This window comes from Amblyomma americanum, chromosome 3 (assembly GCF_052857255.1).
Source record: "Amblyomma americanum isolate KBUSLIRL-KWMA chromosome 3, ASM5285725v1, whole genome shotgun sequence".
Classification (NCBI taxonomy): Eukaryota; Metazoa; Arthropoda; class Arachnida; order Ixodida; family Ixodidae; genus Amblyomma; species Amblyomma americanum.
In genome coordinates, this window is record NC_135499.1 from 151,097,983 (window position 1) to 151,116,801 (window position 18,819).

Here is an 18,819-nt window from a genome sequence, read left to right on the forward strand (position 1 = left end):
GTAAGGTAAATAGTTTTGCGATAGGGATATCAAGCCAAATCAAGTCTTCCAATCAAGCCGTCGGCCCAACAGCTGCCTCTTTCCCCTTCTTCCTCTGCCATCTATTTCCTTTACCACCGTAGTAGAAGACACGGGTATTAGAGGTGCCGCTGGTGATCTGTCTTTTTTGACGCCTGTACGAAAGGATTACGCCTGCGGACTTGCTGCGAGACATGCAGAGCGTTATCAACACCGTCAAAGGCACGGCCCTCGGCTTCGCCGACAAACTTACTCCAATTCTCAAGGTATTGCAAAACTCTGTGTTTCTACCGCCCTGTCAAGCTGTTAACCGACTCTGCAGCGCGCACTACACACACGTAGAGTTTGCGTTCCGTCTTGGACTTAATATGCTTGTTTTCGGTTTACGTAGGAGTCCAAGTTCAAGGAAACCGGTGTCATCACTCCAGAAGAGGTGAGCATGCCTTCCAATGCACTTTTGATCGGCGTGTGTGTCATTGCAGCCCCTCCTCTTTGGTCATTGTCACGGTGCTCTTCGTTATCTCAAGCTTTGTTCTTTGCTTGCACGTCAGCTGATATCGACTTGCATGGCGAGTAAGGTCAGATTACCTGGCACCTTGTGGACATTTGTTACACGCATTGACTCAGATGTCTGCTTTGTAGGATAAACGCGCCCGGGGAGTCATTTTAAATGTGCAAAATACCTCGCCGGCATTGTGATGTCTGACTGCGAAATTGCCGCAATGTAAAGCGCCTTTTTCGTAGTGTTGCCACATCAGTTGACCGACCAGCGCTAGTTTGTGCAAAACTTTTCCTCTTCATTAGTAGGGTCAGCGCTGCGGCCCGTTAATATGTTGTTATTCAGACAGTCCTGCGGTTTAATCGTTAGCATTCCGTTCGACGGATCGTGACGAAATGAAGTTCGTAAAGCTATGCAAACTCAGTCGGCAATGGAACCGTGGTAATGCCTGTCATTCTTGCTACATACCTTTAGTGTAAAGTGTATGTCTATAGTGCGGAGTGAAATAGAGCTTATTTAGTCCCGCTAATATTTATTCTTTGTTTTTTGGCTTGCGGTTTTAATGAGACTGTGCCTGTCTGGACAGCTAGCACATCTAAGCAGCCTTTTAAGCCTGTCATATGTAACTTCGAAAAATCTGTGTGTATGTGTGTGTGCGTCTCTGAACGATAGCTGATAGCAGCTACCCAGTCAGCGTAATTGTGGCAGAGCTGTAGAGCAGCTTTGACTTCTTGGCTGTTCTGCACAGCTGGAAGCTTCACTGGGAGCTTTTGTGCAAGGTGATGTGCTGCCATTTTCTGTGATTCTACGTCGGAGCACTGATTATAGCGTAACTCTGTAGATGAGTGGTTACATTTCGTCTTTATGGGCTCAGTGCAAATGAGAAAGCATTGGTTGTTTTTTGCTTAAAACTGAGTTTTTTTTTTCTTAAATTTTGCGTGCTTGTTATAATATACAGTTGCATAACAGCCACAACACAAGCTTGATGCTGCTATGCAGGCACTTGGGAGCTGACTAAAAGTGTTGGCAGAATAATATCAGTCCACTGTCGTAGGGAACAGCATTGAAAAAACAAATGCAGTAAGCTACAGCTGTGGTGCAGGGCTGTGAGTAAATAGGGCTGTCATAAATCTTGTAGTTCTCATGACCATATTTTGCTGCTGTTTTGGGGTAAAACGCATAAATAGGTCGAAGTCACATCTAAGGCAGATAGCAAGGATTGCCCACTGTAGACAAAGTTGCAGTGCATGCTGTGTAATAGTGATAAGTAATTTTAAATTACACAATGCAACAATGCATTCGTGCTGTTTGTTGGCACTGGAAGGCCCTTAGTAATATTTTATAATGCCGTCCCGGTTCAAGAAGATTAATTGGATGGCATGTAGGCTTTAACATTCCAAAGCTGCACAGAGGCTGTGAGAGACACTGTATTGGAAGGCCTTGAATTAATTTCGACCACGTGAGGATCAATCCTTCATGTGCACTGACATCGCACAGTTCACAAACATTTTTGCATTTCATTTCCATCGTTTTCTGCTGAGCAGCCGAATGCCATAGCTGCTAGGCCATTGTGTCAGGTAAAATATCGAACCAAAACTTGCGAAACCATATTCAGGGTGTATTATAAACGGTTAAATTTCAATAAGTTCCGGTTGTGTTTTTACAAGTTCTGCTTCGTCTTTCTGGCGGAAATGCCACAGTACAAAACATATGCCCGCTTCCTTTTGTCTGTGCAGTTTGTGCTGGCTGGAGACCACCTTGTGCACCACTGCCCCACCTGGCAGTGGTCGGCCGGCGAAGGCCTCCCAGCCAAGTCGTACTTGCCTCCTGACAAGCAATTTCTTGTCACCCGAAATGGTAGGCATTACTGGCTTGGCAATCGTTTAAAAATTCCTGAATGTCTTCACTTCTTTTTATTGATGGCTGTTTGGAGCACACTCGAGCTATCATTTCCTGCTGGATCTTTTTTTTTTTTTTAGGTGCTAACCTCTTTGTCTGCGGCTCCATTCCTAAAGATGGTGCCATCTTTAGAAGAAAGAGAAGATAGTTGCAAAACAGCCCTTATGTTAAGAGTGCAGTACATTTGTGAGAAAAAATGAGGAGCCATCACTTTATCGCTTTAACTGAGGCACCACTCGCCATTTCTTTAGAGAACTTTTTTCGTGTGTGATAAGTACTTTATACAAATCAAAAGAAGACCATTTAATCTATGTGTTATGTGTTGTATAAGTTCATGGCGAGTACCATATGCGACAGTAGTACGCATTGAGGCCAGGCTACGGCGCACATAATTTCTTCTTCCAGTCAGTGAGAAGAAAGAGAAGGCTAACCTATGAGGTTAGCCTGTCATAATGCCCAACGCCAGTTACTTAGTGGCACTGGCAGGGACACTTTATTTTTCATTCTTTTTCTAGTCCCACAATAATTTTTGTCATAATGCCCACTTAGCTGACCTGCCTGTGGGGAGGAGGATGAAGAGAATGAAAGAGAGTGAGAAAGAAAGTTGTCAGTTCTGTCCTGATGCTGATTTGTGAAAGTGAATTGGCAAAAACCCTTTATGAGGTATACATTAGTGAAGACTTCTGTCTTCACGGAACAGTGTTTTGCTTTCAGGTGCAGCAGCAGTTTGCTTTCTATGAGGGTGCTACTATCAGCAACGTTTTTAGATACTACCACATAGTAATGGCTGACACAGCTGGGTGATAATGCACATTTGTCTCTTACTATTTTCACTGTTGCAAATGGACATGCGCTCCGTGTCCTGTCTCTAATACAGTTCCAAGATTCTAGATGTTCTGGCTTTGCAACTGACAGTTAAGGGCAGTACTTAGGAAGCCAAGTGTACAGTCACGAGTAGTCATTTGGCTCTAGTAGGCTGCCAGGCTTGATTTTTATGCATTTTCAGCTCGAGAATAGCAGAGATTTCTTTTTGCATTCAAAATTGTTCATTAAATTCTCCGTCACCAAGTTCCTTCTTGATGACATGGCCTCCTTCACTTATTCACTTGTGTGTTCAAAGTAGGCAGAATTGTAATGGTCAAGTTCTATTCTTTTTTTCCTACCCACGAGCTGATCTAAAATTGTTTGTGGGCGTATTTTTCCATTTGACCTTTCAATATAGAAAATAAAATTCCAGACAGAAACACAAGTCACTACTTAGCAAATACACCTAGGCATTGCTCAATGCAGCTTGATGCACCACCAACGAAGAGCATACACCACAGTTTCCGCACCATGGTGCCTTGTACACAGCTGCAACCATGCACAATTAGTGGTAGGAGAATGTTACTCCTTGCCTTTAATTATTGATCAGTGTCATTTGGTTATTTTGTTAACACAGGGTGCATTGTTGGCCAAGCCTTAAATTTAGAAACAGTGCTGTGATGACGAGCGAGTATTACCTGTTGCAGAAGCGCCCGTTGTGAGGTTACACACACGTTGATGAAACTGCCCTGCTAACGTGTTCCCACGTGCTTAATCAGCAAAATGTTTCCTTGACATCTTCATCAGCGAAAATAACAAGTGGCAGCAAACAATGCCCTGGTCTCAAAACTTCAACTACAGATTGTATGCTCCCGGTCACACTCACCTAGAGTGGCTAATGCCAAACTTCACTACCTTTGGTCTACATTGTGCTTCTTGCAAGCTTTACGCAAATGTGATTAGATCAGTACATGCATGGTGTGCACCTTTCACATGAGTGGGCATTTCAGTGCCGTGCTACAAGCGCTGCAAACACATGGAGTACAGCATGGAGCACGAGAAGGTGCTCGAGGAGGAAGGCGATGAGGATGGTGGCTGGGTCGACACACACCACTATGCAGGTAAGCGTAGCTTGGAAAAGGTCACTTGCATACATGCTTCTTTTTCTCTCGTTCTTTTTCAATGGGCTGAAGAAGTGCAGTGATTGCACTTTCTCCTTTATGACGAAGGGGCATGAACTGAATCCTGGCCCCTCTTAGCAATGCATGACTGAAATGCACGTAACACACAATGTTTTCGTTGAGGACCTAAATACAGTGCAGAAGACCTTTTCTTGTTCTTTTTGCATAATGCCCTCAGTCTTGTACGAAATAAATGTGCAGAGGTGATTTCATGAAACTGATGCCCGCATTGAGTTTCTGTACTCCAGAAGGGCCCTGTAGCGCACTTTCTTCTTATTCAGGTACGTAGTACTGCAATGACTTGATGTCATTGGTGCCCTTGAAATGCCATGTAGCGCATCTGTGTTAAGCTTGAGGTAATTTGCCATCTGCCATATATGATTTTGACACTATTTTACTAATAATGCTTCTTGATGCTTATTTGACTCCTCATGTTTACCACTGAACTGGTTTCAGATGCAGCATCATCAGGCCTAGCAGAGCAAGTTCAGGAAATGACTCTTGAGCCTTCTGTAAGTTCAGAGGTGCATTTCTTGAGGCTGAACCTTTAGGGTGTCAGCAATTTTAGTCTTACCTACAGCTGACGAGTTGTGGTGCACCGTGCATCTAACTTTGCATCTTTTTTTTTTTTTGCACCTCAGAATACTTGTGTGCTATATGAAAATTAATATTGTGTTGTGTAGTTTGTGATGTGGACATGCATGTTTTGTCATGGCCAAAATCATGCTGTTGTGAAGGGGAAAAAAATGGTGCAATGGAGCCGAGAGGAGTGGAAGTGATATCTTGTGCTGTATAAAAGCTGTGCTTTTCCGCATCCCTGTTTGTTTTGCATTGTTCAGTTCTGTGATGCAGTGCACCACAGCTTGTTTTCAAGAATATTATTATTTTCTTGTTGTTCAGCTCTGGTCTGAGAGCAGTTTTAATGTGAAAGCGTTGTATGGCTCATTGGCAATGAAACCCGGCGTTGGCGTTGACAAGCAGCAGTGGTCCCAAAAATCCCAGATGGTGTATCAAAGAAAAATAAAATTTCTTGTGAAGGTGTGGGTCATTGAAACCAGGACTCCCAGATTGCGAGGCGAGCATGCAACCCACAGGCCACAATATCGCATTGATTCTTGGCTAACAAAGGTGAACCTAGCTGTATATGCGTTGCCTGACGACTGTATGCTAATCAGTAGGTGTGTCATTAGCAAGGAAGAGAAAATTTAAGTAATGAAAAGAAGCCAGTGCAATTGATCCTGTGACTGAGAGAAATTGGTGAAACTGAACTTTGCTGTTTGTTTGCCATTTGATATTGTCTTTCGTGCAGAGACCTGCTGCGGGTCCTTCCCTAGCCCAGAGGCAAGGCTGTGGAGATGATGACGACGATGATGACGATGAAGAGGCTGCTGACATGGATGCCTTTGTGGAGAGTGGGCTGCTGGATGCTGATGACCCAGTGTGTTTCTGTCTTATGCATTCTGATCACTGTAGAGAAATTTCTCTGACAATTTTGTGTAAGCCTGGAATGAAAACTGCTTCCAAACAGCTAATGACTATTATGGGGCTGGCACTTCTAGTGGCAGAGTGTCACATTGTCTTCTCTGCTCTGGATACAAAGTACGGTGCGAGCTTTGTCCTTGGAATTGCGAGTTGTTGGGTTTCACATGTGGCAATGTTCACCCACATTCTTTGTTTCTTAGTGGAGGTCGTAGTTAGCACATATGCCGGACAGCATTCACTGCAGCTAGTGCAGGCGTGACAAACAACGTGCATTTCTCCCCTTCACCAGGCAACTGTCATCAGCAAGGTTGAGCCAGCAGGAGCAGCGTCATCCGCAGGCGACGGGGAGCCCAACTCACTAGATGGGGCCATTGTGAGCACCCGCACCTATGACCTGAACATCACCTATGACAACTACTACCGCACTCCACGGCTGTGGCTGTATGGCTACGATGAGGTAGTAAACCCTTATTTCTCTTGGATGCATAGTCAGAGCTGAAGATTGTGTTGCATATACTGCGAAGCCAGTGATTTCTACCATTTTCAGCCTTTAATAGGAGTGACCAAGACACACTTGCCAGCTTTTTCTTCATTTTGTGGCATCTGTTGTGATAAGATGTGCCTTTGTTGCGTGTCTTTAACAGTACACTGTAATTGACCTGTTTCCTTGAATGAGCAACAGGTAGGAGAGCATGCTTTTTGTTGCATAACTGAAAAAGGAAAGGGCACTCAGTATGATAGTGTGTGATTTGCCAAGCATCAGGGGTGTCGTGTAATCTGCAACAAGCCTCCCCTGATAATGCCTGTCAGCAGAGTCAATTTTGCCGAGAAGAAAAAAAGGACTGGGCAGAGGGACACCAGTTTTGGTAAAAGGTTCATCGGAATGTCGGCACTTGCTGGCTGCCCTCATCTGCCTGCAGGACTCGGCTTTTTGCATGCGTAGATACTGGAATATGGCTGCAGCAAGCATTTTCGGCCCACCATGTTTGCTTGTCAGAGATTTGGAATGGAGAATTACATGTTTGGAAAGCTGCCAACAAACGTGCAAATCACTGTATTGTGCAAGTTGTGTTGACTCACATTTCACTTTGAACAACTGCATTTGCTATGGCACTGAAGGCACTGTTCATGCCTTTGTGCCAGACCTGAAAGGGATGTGCAGTGCTGCCTCCAGCTAAGGCCTGTGTGATTGTCTGTGCAGAAGCGGCAGCCACTGAGTATGGAAGCCATGTACGAAGACATCAGTCAGGACCACGCCAAAAAGACGGTCACAATGGAGGCGCACCCACACTTGCCGGGCCCACCCATGGCATCCGTTCATCCCTGCAGGTACTACTGCATAAGACACTTGCACATAAGGGTGAATGCTGGTACATAGTCTGTTTTAGTCTAGATCTGCTGTGGGCTGAATTTCCTTAACTTTGCGACGTTAAACCCCCATTAACCAACCAACCAATTTCCTGAACTGATCAAGAAAGTGCGGCCATTTTGAAGAGACCCGAGATCTCTTGGATGTGCATGTTTTCACCTTTAGTGCCTTCTGAGCATACCCATTAGACAACTCATTGTCTAGGAACATTAAGCACAGTGTTCTTTCTGTGCATGCTTGGCAGATTACAGAATGGGCATACTTTCGGTGCAGAATCCTTAATAAGGCCTGTGGCATTATCATCACATGGTTTTGAGGTACTCTTTCTTTCTTCAGCAGCAGTGACTCTCTTTCACAAAATATTGGGTACAGTATTGTAGGTCATGCTTAAATGGCACTTTTATGACAAACCTTTTATGCGATATCAGAAACTGTATCTGCGCAGGGGAATAAAGGATTGTTTTTATGAGGCAGTGGTGGTTCTGCACCAAAAGATTCCCAGGAGCAATGGGTGGATTTGTGATTATCAGGCTTCAAAAGTGTAACAAATTTAAAGGCTTGTTGTAATAAAAAAGGAAAAAAATTGCCAACTTCAGAAACTAGCCTTGCAAATATAGCCCTTTCTGAATGGCCTTTTAGGCTTTTATTTTAAGCCTGGCTTTTTTCCCAGATAACGTTTAGGTCATTTTCAGCTTTAGAACAAAAAAGCAACTGTCAAATGGTAATTTCTTTGTGCAAAAATTACTGACCTTGTCAAAATTGCAAAAACTTTTGCTTGTTTCCTCATGCAAATTAAGAGATGTATACATTGTCAGCTTTCTTCAGAATTTCCAAGAGCGACTTTACAACACTGTAATATTATACCTAAGAGAGATATGGCATTTTGTTGATGTAAATGAGAGAACAAATGTATAATTGATTACCATATAAGCTCATGTAAGGGTTGCACCCTCTGTTTTTGACTACAGAATTGAGAAAAAAATGTGGTAGTTTCTTTTTGTTTATTTATCATGAACTGCACCAGAGGCTAGTAAACAAAACATTAATCAGTAAGTGGAAAATATTAAGCACCAATTTTCTTTGGCAACCTGTTTTGTTCTTTTAAGGGATAATGAGTTTATTGATAATGAATAGTTTATTTAATTTTTAAACTGCGGTTTAATTTCTGCACATGTTGTACTGCGAAACATGCACAACAAACAGGGCAGCACGTTGTGCTGCAAAATTTTTCTGCTAGTACTAATGTTTTAACATGGCCACTAGTTTTGTTTGCTAACAGAATCATGCAGAACCATGGAATAGTTTACATACAGGTGGCTTTATGGTAATGAGGGATCACTCTCATTATGTTATTCAGAGGTATTAGCAGACATTGAAATGCATCTAGTACTTTGGGTTGTATTTGCTGTTTTGCTCTGGATGAATGCCTTCACCGTGCTGGAAGTAAAAACTGCCTTTGAGTTTATTGATTGCAGTTTTGCTGTAGCCCTGGCGTCTCATGTCTTCAGACAGAATTTTAGCATGTACAATCGAACCCGTATATATCAAAATCGTATAAAAACGCCTGAGAGATCAAGATGTGTAATTTGATATAAAAATAGTAGCAAATTTAACAACATGCAGACACATTGACATTGAAAAAAATGTATATCTATGATAGCCACTTATTGCACGCAGATTATCAAGCGAAATAGTCGTGAATTTATATTGTTTCTTCATCTTGAGTGCCTTGGAGAGACCACATTTTTAAATGCTACATATCAGTGGACTCCTAACGGCTGATACCGCAACCTTCTATCGACGTGCAATATCTACGAACCATGCCGAGCGCACGGAGCTTGTGGGCAGAGGTTCTCTCAATTCCTCCTTGCATCACTGGTGTCCTGGTTATCTGCGACATCGGCAATGATGTTTTCGTCTGCAAGCTCTCCCGCGGTCTCAATGTCGTCGTCCGCAGAGACAGTCACCTATGGCTGCCCAATCGCAAATAACGCCCAGAAATTCGGACAACTGGTTCCACAAATCATCAAGCCATCGCGGTGGCTTAGTGGTTATGGCACTTGGCTGCTGACCCGAAAGACGTGGGTTCGACCGCGGCAGTCGAATTTCGATGGAGGCGAAATTCTAGTGGTTCACATACTGTGCAATCTCAGTGCACTTTAAAGAACCCCTGGTGGTCGGAATTTCCGGAGCCCTTCCCTATGGCGTCCCTCATAGTCTGAGTCGCTTTGGGACGTTAAGCCCCCATAAACCAAACAAATCATCAAGACCTGAGACAGCTTCGTGAAGCTCACCCAATAAAGAATTTGCTCAGTCTTCTCCGGCAAAGCAGAGACCAGAGTGTCTGAAGCCGTTCTGTATTAACAAGCGTCATATTTGTAAACAAAGGTGGCGCTGCTGTCGGCTGCAATGCGGGGTGTAGGCAAATACGCAGCATGCCTACACTGCGCCAAGCAACGCTGCCTTCGAAACCAATTCGAATATGCAAATATTTCAAAGCATGCGTGCGCGTTGCTTGTGGCTAGAAACATTTTTGTTGATGCTCGGAGAGTAGTTCTGCACTTTTTCAACCAGAGGAATTAGTAGGCAGTGCGCTGCATCGGGTGCTTCTCCGCTCCTAGTTGGAGGCAAGTAACAGCGCGGCTACGGCGGGCCGAAGCGCGAGGTATGGGGAGAAACTATAATCGTCCATAGTTCACAATTTCTGGGCCGGTACAGCATATCTGATTGCTAGTGCAAGATATAGACGACGCGATGCACGACGCGAAGCAGCGCTTTTTCACGCGACGAGCCCAGGGATGTGCTTCCTATTTTTTCCAAGCCGCGTTACCATGGAGACCTTGGAAATTAATGACCACTTAATTCATATAGCTGCTTTGAATAAAGCCTACGATCCGAGAGCTGCACAAGTGCATGCTACCCGAGTCTACCCGAGTCCGGTGATGCTTCAAACGTTGCGCGTCTAGCGGTACGCTGTGAACGCCGAAGGTGACTGTCAGCAGCTTTTTGGCTTTCTTTTTTTTTGACGAAGTGATGCCCGGGACGTTGTCCGGGTGATTAGCATCTGAAAATGGCCCCCTGCGTTCAACTTACCATCACAAGCACACGGAATAATGCGCCTAAACTTATACTGACAGCACAACAGAATGTCAACGAGTTGAATGTGTTGCTTGATTCTTGCACTGTTCATCACGTGACCGAAGAACAACGATGCGGAATAAGGTAGACGAACTAACTGATTAGATTTAAATGCAGAAACGGAATGGTATCCACAAAGCCGATTTATCGCCGAACTTGTCCTTCTTCTCGGCCCCTACCCATCACTTTCGCGCCTATCTGACTGCAATGAACTTGAGGAAACTTATGCCGCTTCCTTTCTTCCGCATCGTGGCTCAGCCAACTGCAACACAATTTATCGGCACGCTGTGAGTTGTGCCCAAGAAAGACTCAAGCATGGTGCCCAACCCAGACGGTCCCGCCTTTAGCCTACACTACGAAAGGCATTGCTGACGCCAGTGCCGCTGCATCTCCTTGACATCACGGCTTGATGCTTGTCTATAGTTTCGTTTTTCACATCATTCCACTGCCCACTCATCATAGACAGAGTGCCTAAGAGGTCAATTTTTAGGTCTCTTCCAGTCCTCAGGTTCTGCAGGAGCTGTTCAGTCCGATGTTTCCTACAGTTAACCTTCACCACGCGGATTATCCCCTGGTCCAAGGTCTGAAGCACCGATCTAGTGTTGTATGGCAGGAAGTGAAGTACAATGTTACTGAAACTAGCACTGCAGCAGTGCAACAGCCATTGTCGATGGTGAGGCAGACGTTGAGGAACCATTTGTACGCTGCTGCCTCAGCATGTTTATACGCAGCTGTGCTTACATGTCTTGTGCCGCGAGTGGCGGGCCTCTTCTCCGCTTTAGCTCGAATGTCATCCTTGTTCTCCAAAATAGTGCTCAGCATTCTTCTCAGAATCTTATATGCTAGCCTATGGCGACTTTGTATTTCGTCTCACCTTGTTCAACTTGCTTGATAATTTCCAGCTTCATGGAAAAGGGGAGGTTCTGCTTCGCTGCTGCCATCATGGGCGCGCAGAGACAATGAAAACCGTGCGAAATTGCTGATACAACATGACACACGATACATTCAAGTGCGTAACAATGCCAACACAACTGGTGCAATGCACTAAAAACGCATATTCTGGTTGGCTAGCTGCGCGCCCGCCGTCACCGTCATGGAAACTCCGCGTCATCGCTCTGCGCGCGCTACGCAGCACCATAGCACCCGCAGGTATGTGCGGAAAAGCTAACCTACGGAAATGTGCTGAGGGAAAGCCTGCTTTTTTTGAGTCGACCGGAGTTGTTTGGAGTTTGATCAGACCTGTGGGAAAGCTAACCCCTGGAGATGTGTTAAGTGAAAGCCAGCTCCTTGAGTCACCCGGTGCTCTCCAAAGTTCAATCTATTGGATGTGACTGCTCATTTTTGTGCGATGTAGCCATACATTTTCCTATACATTCATGTTGTAGCTTTACAGTGCTCAGAAATTATTCGATATAAAGAATAATTTGACCTAGCTGAGTTTGATATGATCTTGTTCGACTGTTGCAAAGTTGCTAGATTTGCAAACAATCACTGGAATGGTGTGTACAAACACCTTTGATTGACATGCTTTTATTTTCAGGGCCTTGTACACTACTCATGGTTTGTCATGCATTCCAGTTCGCATTTCTTGCTACGTAGTAGTAGGACCCCTCCATATTAAAGTCACTCGGACCAGCAAAAATCATCTCTGGCAGTTAGTTTCATTTGTTCGTGAGAGCATGGCTCTGAGGATGCTGTCTTAAAATTTGGCTACTTACTAAATTGTTGGTTTAGGAAAGAAACAATTAGAAATAGCTTCCATCTTGCTCGAATCATTCCATTATGTGCTAATGGTTTAATTTTGACCATCACATTTAATGTGATCACGTTACCAATTTTCCCCAAGTCTTGTGGATATTTGCACAAATGTAACATTAGGGAGGGAGCTTGATTTCATATATTTAAAAACGAAAGGTTTGCGTGAACAGGTGTCATCTTCCGCGGCCTCAGTGTCATTTAGGAGGCAATGGTGAGAAACGCGTGCAAGCGTGGCTAAACCACCGAGGCAGTGTTACCGTGCCTCCGCCTCTTGCCACCACTGCTGCTTGCTGCCCAGTGCTGAGGCTGTTCACATTTTCTTTCCCTTCCCTATTCCTCAGAGTTTCTTTACTGCTTTCCTTTTCTCAGCGGCTTGCGCAGTCTTCTTTCTACGTCCATAGCCAGCTTTTATTCCCTTTTGTGTTTTTTTTTTTTACCGAGCGCACTGTATGCTTTGTCTCACTGCTCTAAAACCTTTGAAAAGTTAGCTTCTCCCCGCAGCTCACGAGCCTGGTGGTTAAGCTATCTCAAAAAAAGCACCTTTTTGTTGTCATCGATATCAATTTGCCTCTGACTATTGGCCTTGCGATCACGCCGTTATATTTGTTATATCTGGTTGCTCTGACATGTCTTAGACTCTACACATGCTGTGATGTAATTAATCCGAGGGAAGTACGCCGCCATAGCCAAACGCTGTTATTAAAGGGACACTGAAGACAATGCTATCACTTTTTTTTTTTGTAAAATCCGATAGTTTGGAATTTTGTGGCATTGTTGCCTCTTGTCCGGCAGCAAAAGGTGTATTTATTGCTAAAAGGTTTGGATTTGAAGTTGAAGAACTTTTTCCCGCCGCTACAATTCAAACTCGGAACTCTCTGTTGACGAAATAGGACAGGAGTGACGTAAATCGGCGGAGATGGAAACAAGGACTCCGTGATTGTTGGCGGTGAGCTTTGCGCTTTCACCTAGTGGCAGCCGAAATGAAAACTACTTCCGGCCGGACCTTTAGGGCCTCTGTCATTCGTTGTCGCTTCGTTTTTCTCGGCAACCAAGTTCTCTCAAGGAACTGTGGCCTGCATTCAGCAACCTCAACCCCACACAACGTGCGATGCTTTTGAGGGCTGAGGCAGCGGGTGTGGCGAGAAAGCGCAGAGGAGTCTGCAGCGTCGCTGTCACCACCGAGCCACCGTCACAACTGATGCGTAGCGAATGACACGTGCAGGCATATTTAAATTCTCTAATAATAGTTCTTGTAGGGCTGGTTATACAGTCCAGCATCTTGGTATGTTGACGAAGCGAACACGCCGAGTGGTGCGTTTGCTAGCGTGAGGCGTATTGAACATTGGCTATACACAGCTCTATTTCCCTTTCGCAGTTGCATGCCGTTGCACGAACTTCATCCGAGGAGCACTTAGAGAGGCACTTGGAGGTCCTCTGCTGCTCCGCCCTTGTAAATCGAGGCGCATAATGAAACCTTGCAGGTTTTCTTTGACTTCCAAAATTCAGGTTGCCTTTTTTCCGCCTTTATCATGTGATAAAAGTGCACTAGTGGTTTCAAAACAAAACTTATATACTTCAATATCAATCAAACACGTAACCTTCATGCATGTTTGTCAGCCTCAGATGTCTTCTCTGCTACTTCATCATCGCGCTTGTACTTGCGAGATTAGCCTATGGCAGCGATACCTGTATTTTGGTTCTTGCTCTTTTCTACCTTACAAGAGTTTTGTTTTCAGAAATAGTTGTGTTTTTGTGTTTGGGAGTTGGTATTCTATCGATGCAAGACTTCAATTTCTCCTCAGTGTCCCTTTAAACGCCTCATTACTATAAGCAAAAAAAAAAAATGTACTGTCTATCGAAGGTGAAAGGTACCGTAGTTTCACGTTACTATACCGGTGTTTTCACTTGTATGCAAGTTTACTATAGTGGTGTGCTACTTAAATGTAAGGGGCCTTGAACAATGTCTTTGGTGACTGCAACAAATTCCTTGTAAACTATAGGCTGCATTACAAGTGATGTCATTAAGTTAAGGAATTTTTCTAAAACACTACAGGAGTGGTAAAAATCACAGTACGTATTTGGCATTTGAACTTTTCCTTAACATGTTCTTGACTTGCACCTCCAGGAATGTCGTTAACAATGCAATAGATAAGGTTTAAAAAAGGAGAGTCGTTACTTTTGAATGCCAAGTATCGCATAAGACTGGGTAACTTGGCTGGGAAGTTCATGGCGGTGCAGTTGCCCATTAAATGTGGCAACTAGCAAAGCTCACGAGGTGTTCATGGCCCCTTTAAGAGTAGCTGTAGTTACAAGGTTAATTTGGGCACACAAACCCTCCGCAGCTCATTTACATCTCCTGAGCCAGAAAGCTGATTCTGAATAATTGTCTTCCTCTGTCATTTAAATTCATGCTTCCATTTTCTCATGTTACTAGGCATGCTGAGGTGATGAAGAAGATCATTCAGACAGTGACCGAAGGCGGTGGTGAGCTGGGAGTTCACATGTACCTCATTGTGTTCCTCAAGTTCGTCCAGGCTGTCATCCCAACCATAGAGTACGACTACACCCAGAACTTCACCATGTGAATGAAACTCGGCACATTCGCAGCACCTTGCTCATTTTAATTTGTGCAAGAAGGCGACTAGACAAGACACTCTTTTCTGTTTTTGTACATTAAATCACAAGTGGTTTTAGGACTCTTGACAGCCATGAACTTTGGCATGCGTTGGCAGTTTGCAAAGATTGAACACTGTGATGGGCACGCAGTACTGCGTTCTTCTGCAGAGGTGAATGAAGTGATAATGAGCAGATTGCTCAATGCAACTAATGCACGCTAAGCCAGTGCCAAGCAGGAGAGCAGGGGAGATCACAGCATGCGGCGTCCTTACTTCACAGATACCTACTTGGCCTCGTGATGTTTCCTTCAGTGCTTGCAGCATCTGTGGAAGCCTTTTCTTAAATTTTGCATGCACGTTTGCCCAGTAGGTGCAGACACATGGCAACCGTGTGCAGATTTTAAGGGGATGCATGTTACATGGAAGTGAGTTAGTGTTGCTCAGTCTAGACAGGAGAGTGCATTGAGGGCACTGCTTAAAAAGCAGTGCTTTTGTCCTAAGCATTCCTGACTGCTTAGCTGTCCAGTTGTTACAGAACAATTTATTCTATATCCAAGCTGTACAAAAGGATCTTCTCTGCAGGCTTTACTTTTGAGGTGTTAAACTTTTCATCATTTATCTCAAGTGGACCGAGCGATGCTAATGGGCTGCATGATATGTTTTCAGCTGTGTGCAGAGGTGAATAAAGTTTTTGCAACCACGCTTGCCTAACTTACTTGTGCATTCTGCTTAGAACAGCACACATTGTGGCAAACGGGCGGGCGTTTCTTATCGGATTTGTTAAAAATCTTGCATATGTTACTTTGCCATGTTACACCTGCATCGCAGAACTCTGGTGTGGAAATTCATGCTGCCTCAGTGAAGATCACAAAATGGAGATCAAATATAAACTATAAGTGGCTGTTTGTGATCAGATAACACCTTCTTTGAAACATTGGCTCTATTGTAACAGTAGTCTATTGTTTATTCAGTTGCCTGCAGAATTGCACAGGCTTTTGTTGCTTCAGTAAAACTTATCGGGCTGGTTTGTTCATTGTAGATGCGAAGAAAGAACTGCGCAAATGTTTATGTGAGCCTTTGCCTCTTCTCCGTCCATGTCTCATTCGTGTAATTCTTTCTTTGCATCTTTTGTTGCTTCCATGTGAAAAAATATATATATATATATGGCAGAAGGGTTTTGTGTCTTTTATTTCTTGCAGCGTTGCATGCACTCGGTGTCACTGGCATGTTTGAAAGAGTGTAAAGGTGGAAGTACTCAATATTTGGCTGCATTAAAAGATGAGACAGCTTTGACTTCTTCCATAAGTTCAATAACATATATGTGTATGATTGTGTATGATAATTTTCTGGGAAATAGCAATTTGTCCAAAAGAACAGAGTGAAAAACATTGCTCATTAACTAAACTTTACACAAGTTTAGTGCAAACGGCACTTATATATGTTCACACCTGCCTTCAAGCCATATATCACAAGCCGCAAAAGTTTGTAGGAAAACACGGCACAAGTGCAGCTGCCAACAAAACATTCTCAGCTGCAAAGGTTCAAAGGATTTGTTTCATGCAGGATGTTTTCTTGGCTGCATTAATAACCCGAATCTGGAAAAACTTGTGTGCCTTGGTTCCATGGCAGAAGTTCAAGCATGAAACATCTAGGTGCATGCCCAGTGCACCTCGCCTACTTGACTGTGTGGTTTTCACAATGTAAGGAATGGCCAAGACCACTCCAGCCCAGTAACAGCAGTTTCCTTGTTTCCTTAGCTGAAATTCTTTGCTAGGATTGTGGATAGCATGCATAGTGCTTCCGTCATTACTGTTGTCCTAGTTTCAGTATTCCTTACAACCACTGAATCCAATTTATGCCTCTTTCCGCCCCTTGCTTGGGATGCTCCGGGGCTGTTTCATCATCTTCCTTTTCCAGGAATGATGCCCTTATCATTCTGACCTATGCTACTACCTCCTATGTCCACATTCCCTTGCCATTGTTCTTTACGTCAGTGGAAAGAAGGCTGTGCTGTGCATTTACGACCTGCTGCCATTTTCTTCAGCCAACATGTGCCATTCTGCTCTGCCTACAACTTGCAGCCCCTGAACACAGTAATGAACACTTGGCTGTGTACTATTGTGCCCAGGAACCAAGGGCACATGTGTTCAAGTGTGTCTGCAAAGGATGCAAATTTCTGCTGCTGTTACATCTGAGGTCTGGGTGCAAATTGTTTTGGGGGCACAATTTGGCCAATATTCTGCAAGGATAGGGTTGTTGCCACTCAAATATTTCATAATCCTATGCATCAGGACCACTTAGCAACCTCTACGATGATGCCACACAAAAATTGTGCAAAGATCATTTGTACGTTGGTGAATGCCTCACACCACATTAAATCGAGACTGATGCTAAGCATTCGCAATACAAGTATGATGAATGTGGAGATTAAAGTGCTCATTTAATGTGTATGGACACCGAATCTTTGAATGTGCTTTTTTTTTCTTTGTAATGAAGAGTTGACAGTAGTATTCCTGTGGTATTCTATAACCAATAAATAATATATTTAATTTCTTCTTGTGCTGTTTCAGCTGTAGCAACTATATGACGGGTGTGATTATAAGGATAATTTAGATTGTGAGGCATGAAAACAATTTTAGTATGTTTGCCAATTCGTCATTTTAATTCACTGAAGCCAAAGACTGCTTCATGAGCTGAAATGACAACAAACAACGCATCGGTGATTTTTTTTTTTTTTCCTGCCTCACGTGACATAGGCTTACCTTCGATATAATAGCCATTGTTTAGCACAAATTGCAACAGCATGTGAGAAAGAATTGGTATTGGAATAGGGGCATCTGCCAAGGTGGAGTTGATTTGTAATAAGGGAGGCATTATTCATTGGCATCCACCCATCAATTTGCTCTCGCGCTACCATAAGCTTGCCGTCCCGGTTAGCGCAGTTGGTAGAGCGACGGCTTCGGTGAAGCGGCGGTCCCGGGTTCGAACCCTGAACCAGGATGAATTTTTCTTTAACTGCGAAGTTTCTGAGAAAGCTGATTAGCTCTCCTTTGTAACCGTATAGCTGTGCTTAGGTGGATTCCAATGAGTAATGACTCCCTTATTTCAAATCAACACGACCTTGGGAGATTCCCCTAAACATTTCACCAACACTGTTCCCACTTCAAGTTATTGATCAATTCGCTCTCTCCCTACCACAAGCTTGCCATCCTGGTTAGCCCAGTTGGAAGAGCGACTGCTCCAGTGAGGTGGTGGTCCCAGGTTCGAACCCTGGACCAGGACAAATTTTTCTTTAACTGCGAAGTTTCTGAGAAAGCTGATTAGCTCTCCTTTGTATCCGTATGGCTGCGCTTAGGTGGATTCCAATGAGTAATGACTCCCTTATTTCAAATCAACACCACCTTGGGGGATTCCCCTAAACATTTCACCAACACTGTTCCCACTTCAAGTTATTGATCAATTCGCTCTCTCCCTACCACAAGCTTGCCATCCTGGTTAGCCCAGTTGGAAGAGCGACTGCTCCAGTGAGGTGGTGGTCCCAGGTTCGAACCCTGGACCAGGACAAATTTTTCTTTAACTGCGAACTTTCTGAGAAAGCTGATTAGCTCTCCTTTGTAACCGTATAGCTGCGCTTAGGTGGATTCCAATGAGTAATGACTCCCTTGAAACACCACCTTGGGGGATTCCCCTAAACATTTCACCAACACTGTTCCCACTTCAAGTTATTGATCAATTCGCTCTCTCCCTACCACAAGCTTGCCATCCTGGTTAGCCCAGTTGGAAGAGCGACTGCTCCAGTGAGGTGGTGGTCCCAGGTTCGAACCCTGGACCAGGACAAATTTTTCATTAACTGCGAACTTTCTGAGAAAGCTGATTAGCTCTCCTTTGTAACCGTATAGCTGCGCTTAGGTGGATTCCAATGAGTAATGACTCCCTTGAAACACCACCTTGGGGGATTCCCCTAAACATTTCACCAACACTGTTCCCACTTCAAGTTATTGATCAACTCGCTCTCTCCCTACCACAAGCTTGCCATCCTGGTTAGCCCAGTTGGAA

General features: G+C 44.1%; 1 protein-coding gene across 1 annotated transcript; it reads left to right on the forward strand.

Annotated features, from left to right (window-relative positions):
- The first annotated feature begins 65 nt into the window (after positions 1–65).
- On the forward strand, positions 66–15,465 carry Atg3 (Autophagy-related protein 3). The gene is made up of 9 exons (XM_077658344.1): positions 66–284; positions 410–451; positions 2,254–2,374; positions 4,231–4,341; positions 4,858–4,913; positions 5,711–5,839; positions 6,173–6,340; positions 7,085–7,212; positions 14,583–15,465. The coding sequence occupies exons 1-9, from the start codon at positions 213–215 to the stop codon at positions 14,731–14,733; spliced, it is 978 nt and encodes a 325-aa protein (XP_077514470.1). The 5' UTR covers positions 66–212; the 3' UTR covers positions 14,734–15,465.
- Positions 15,466–18,819: the final 3,354 nt, after the last annotated feature.

Coding starts and splice junctions, on each gene's coding strand:
- Atg3 (XM_077658344.1), top strand. CDS start 213: ATGCAGAGCGTTATCAACACCGTCAAAGGCACGGCCCTCGGCTTCGCC. Junction 452..2,253: donor GTGTCATCACTCCAGAAGAG/GTGAGCATGCCT, acceptor TTGTCTGTGCAG/TTTGTGCTGGCTGGAGACCA. Junction 4,914..5,710: donor AAATGACTCTTGAGCCTTCT/GTAAGTTCAGAG, acceptor TCTTTCGTGCAG/AGACCTGCTGCGGGTCCTTC.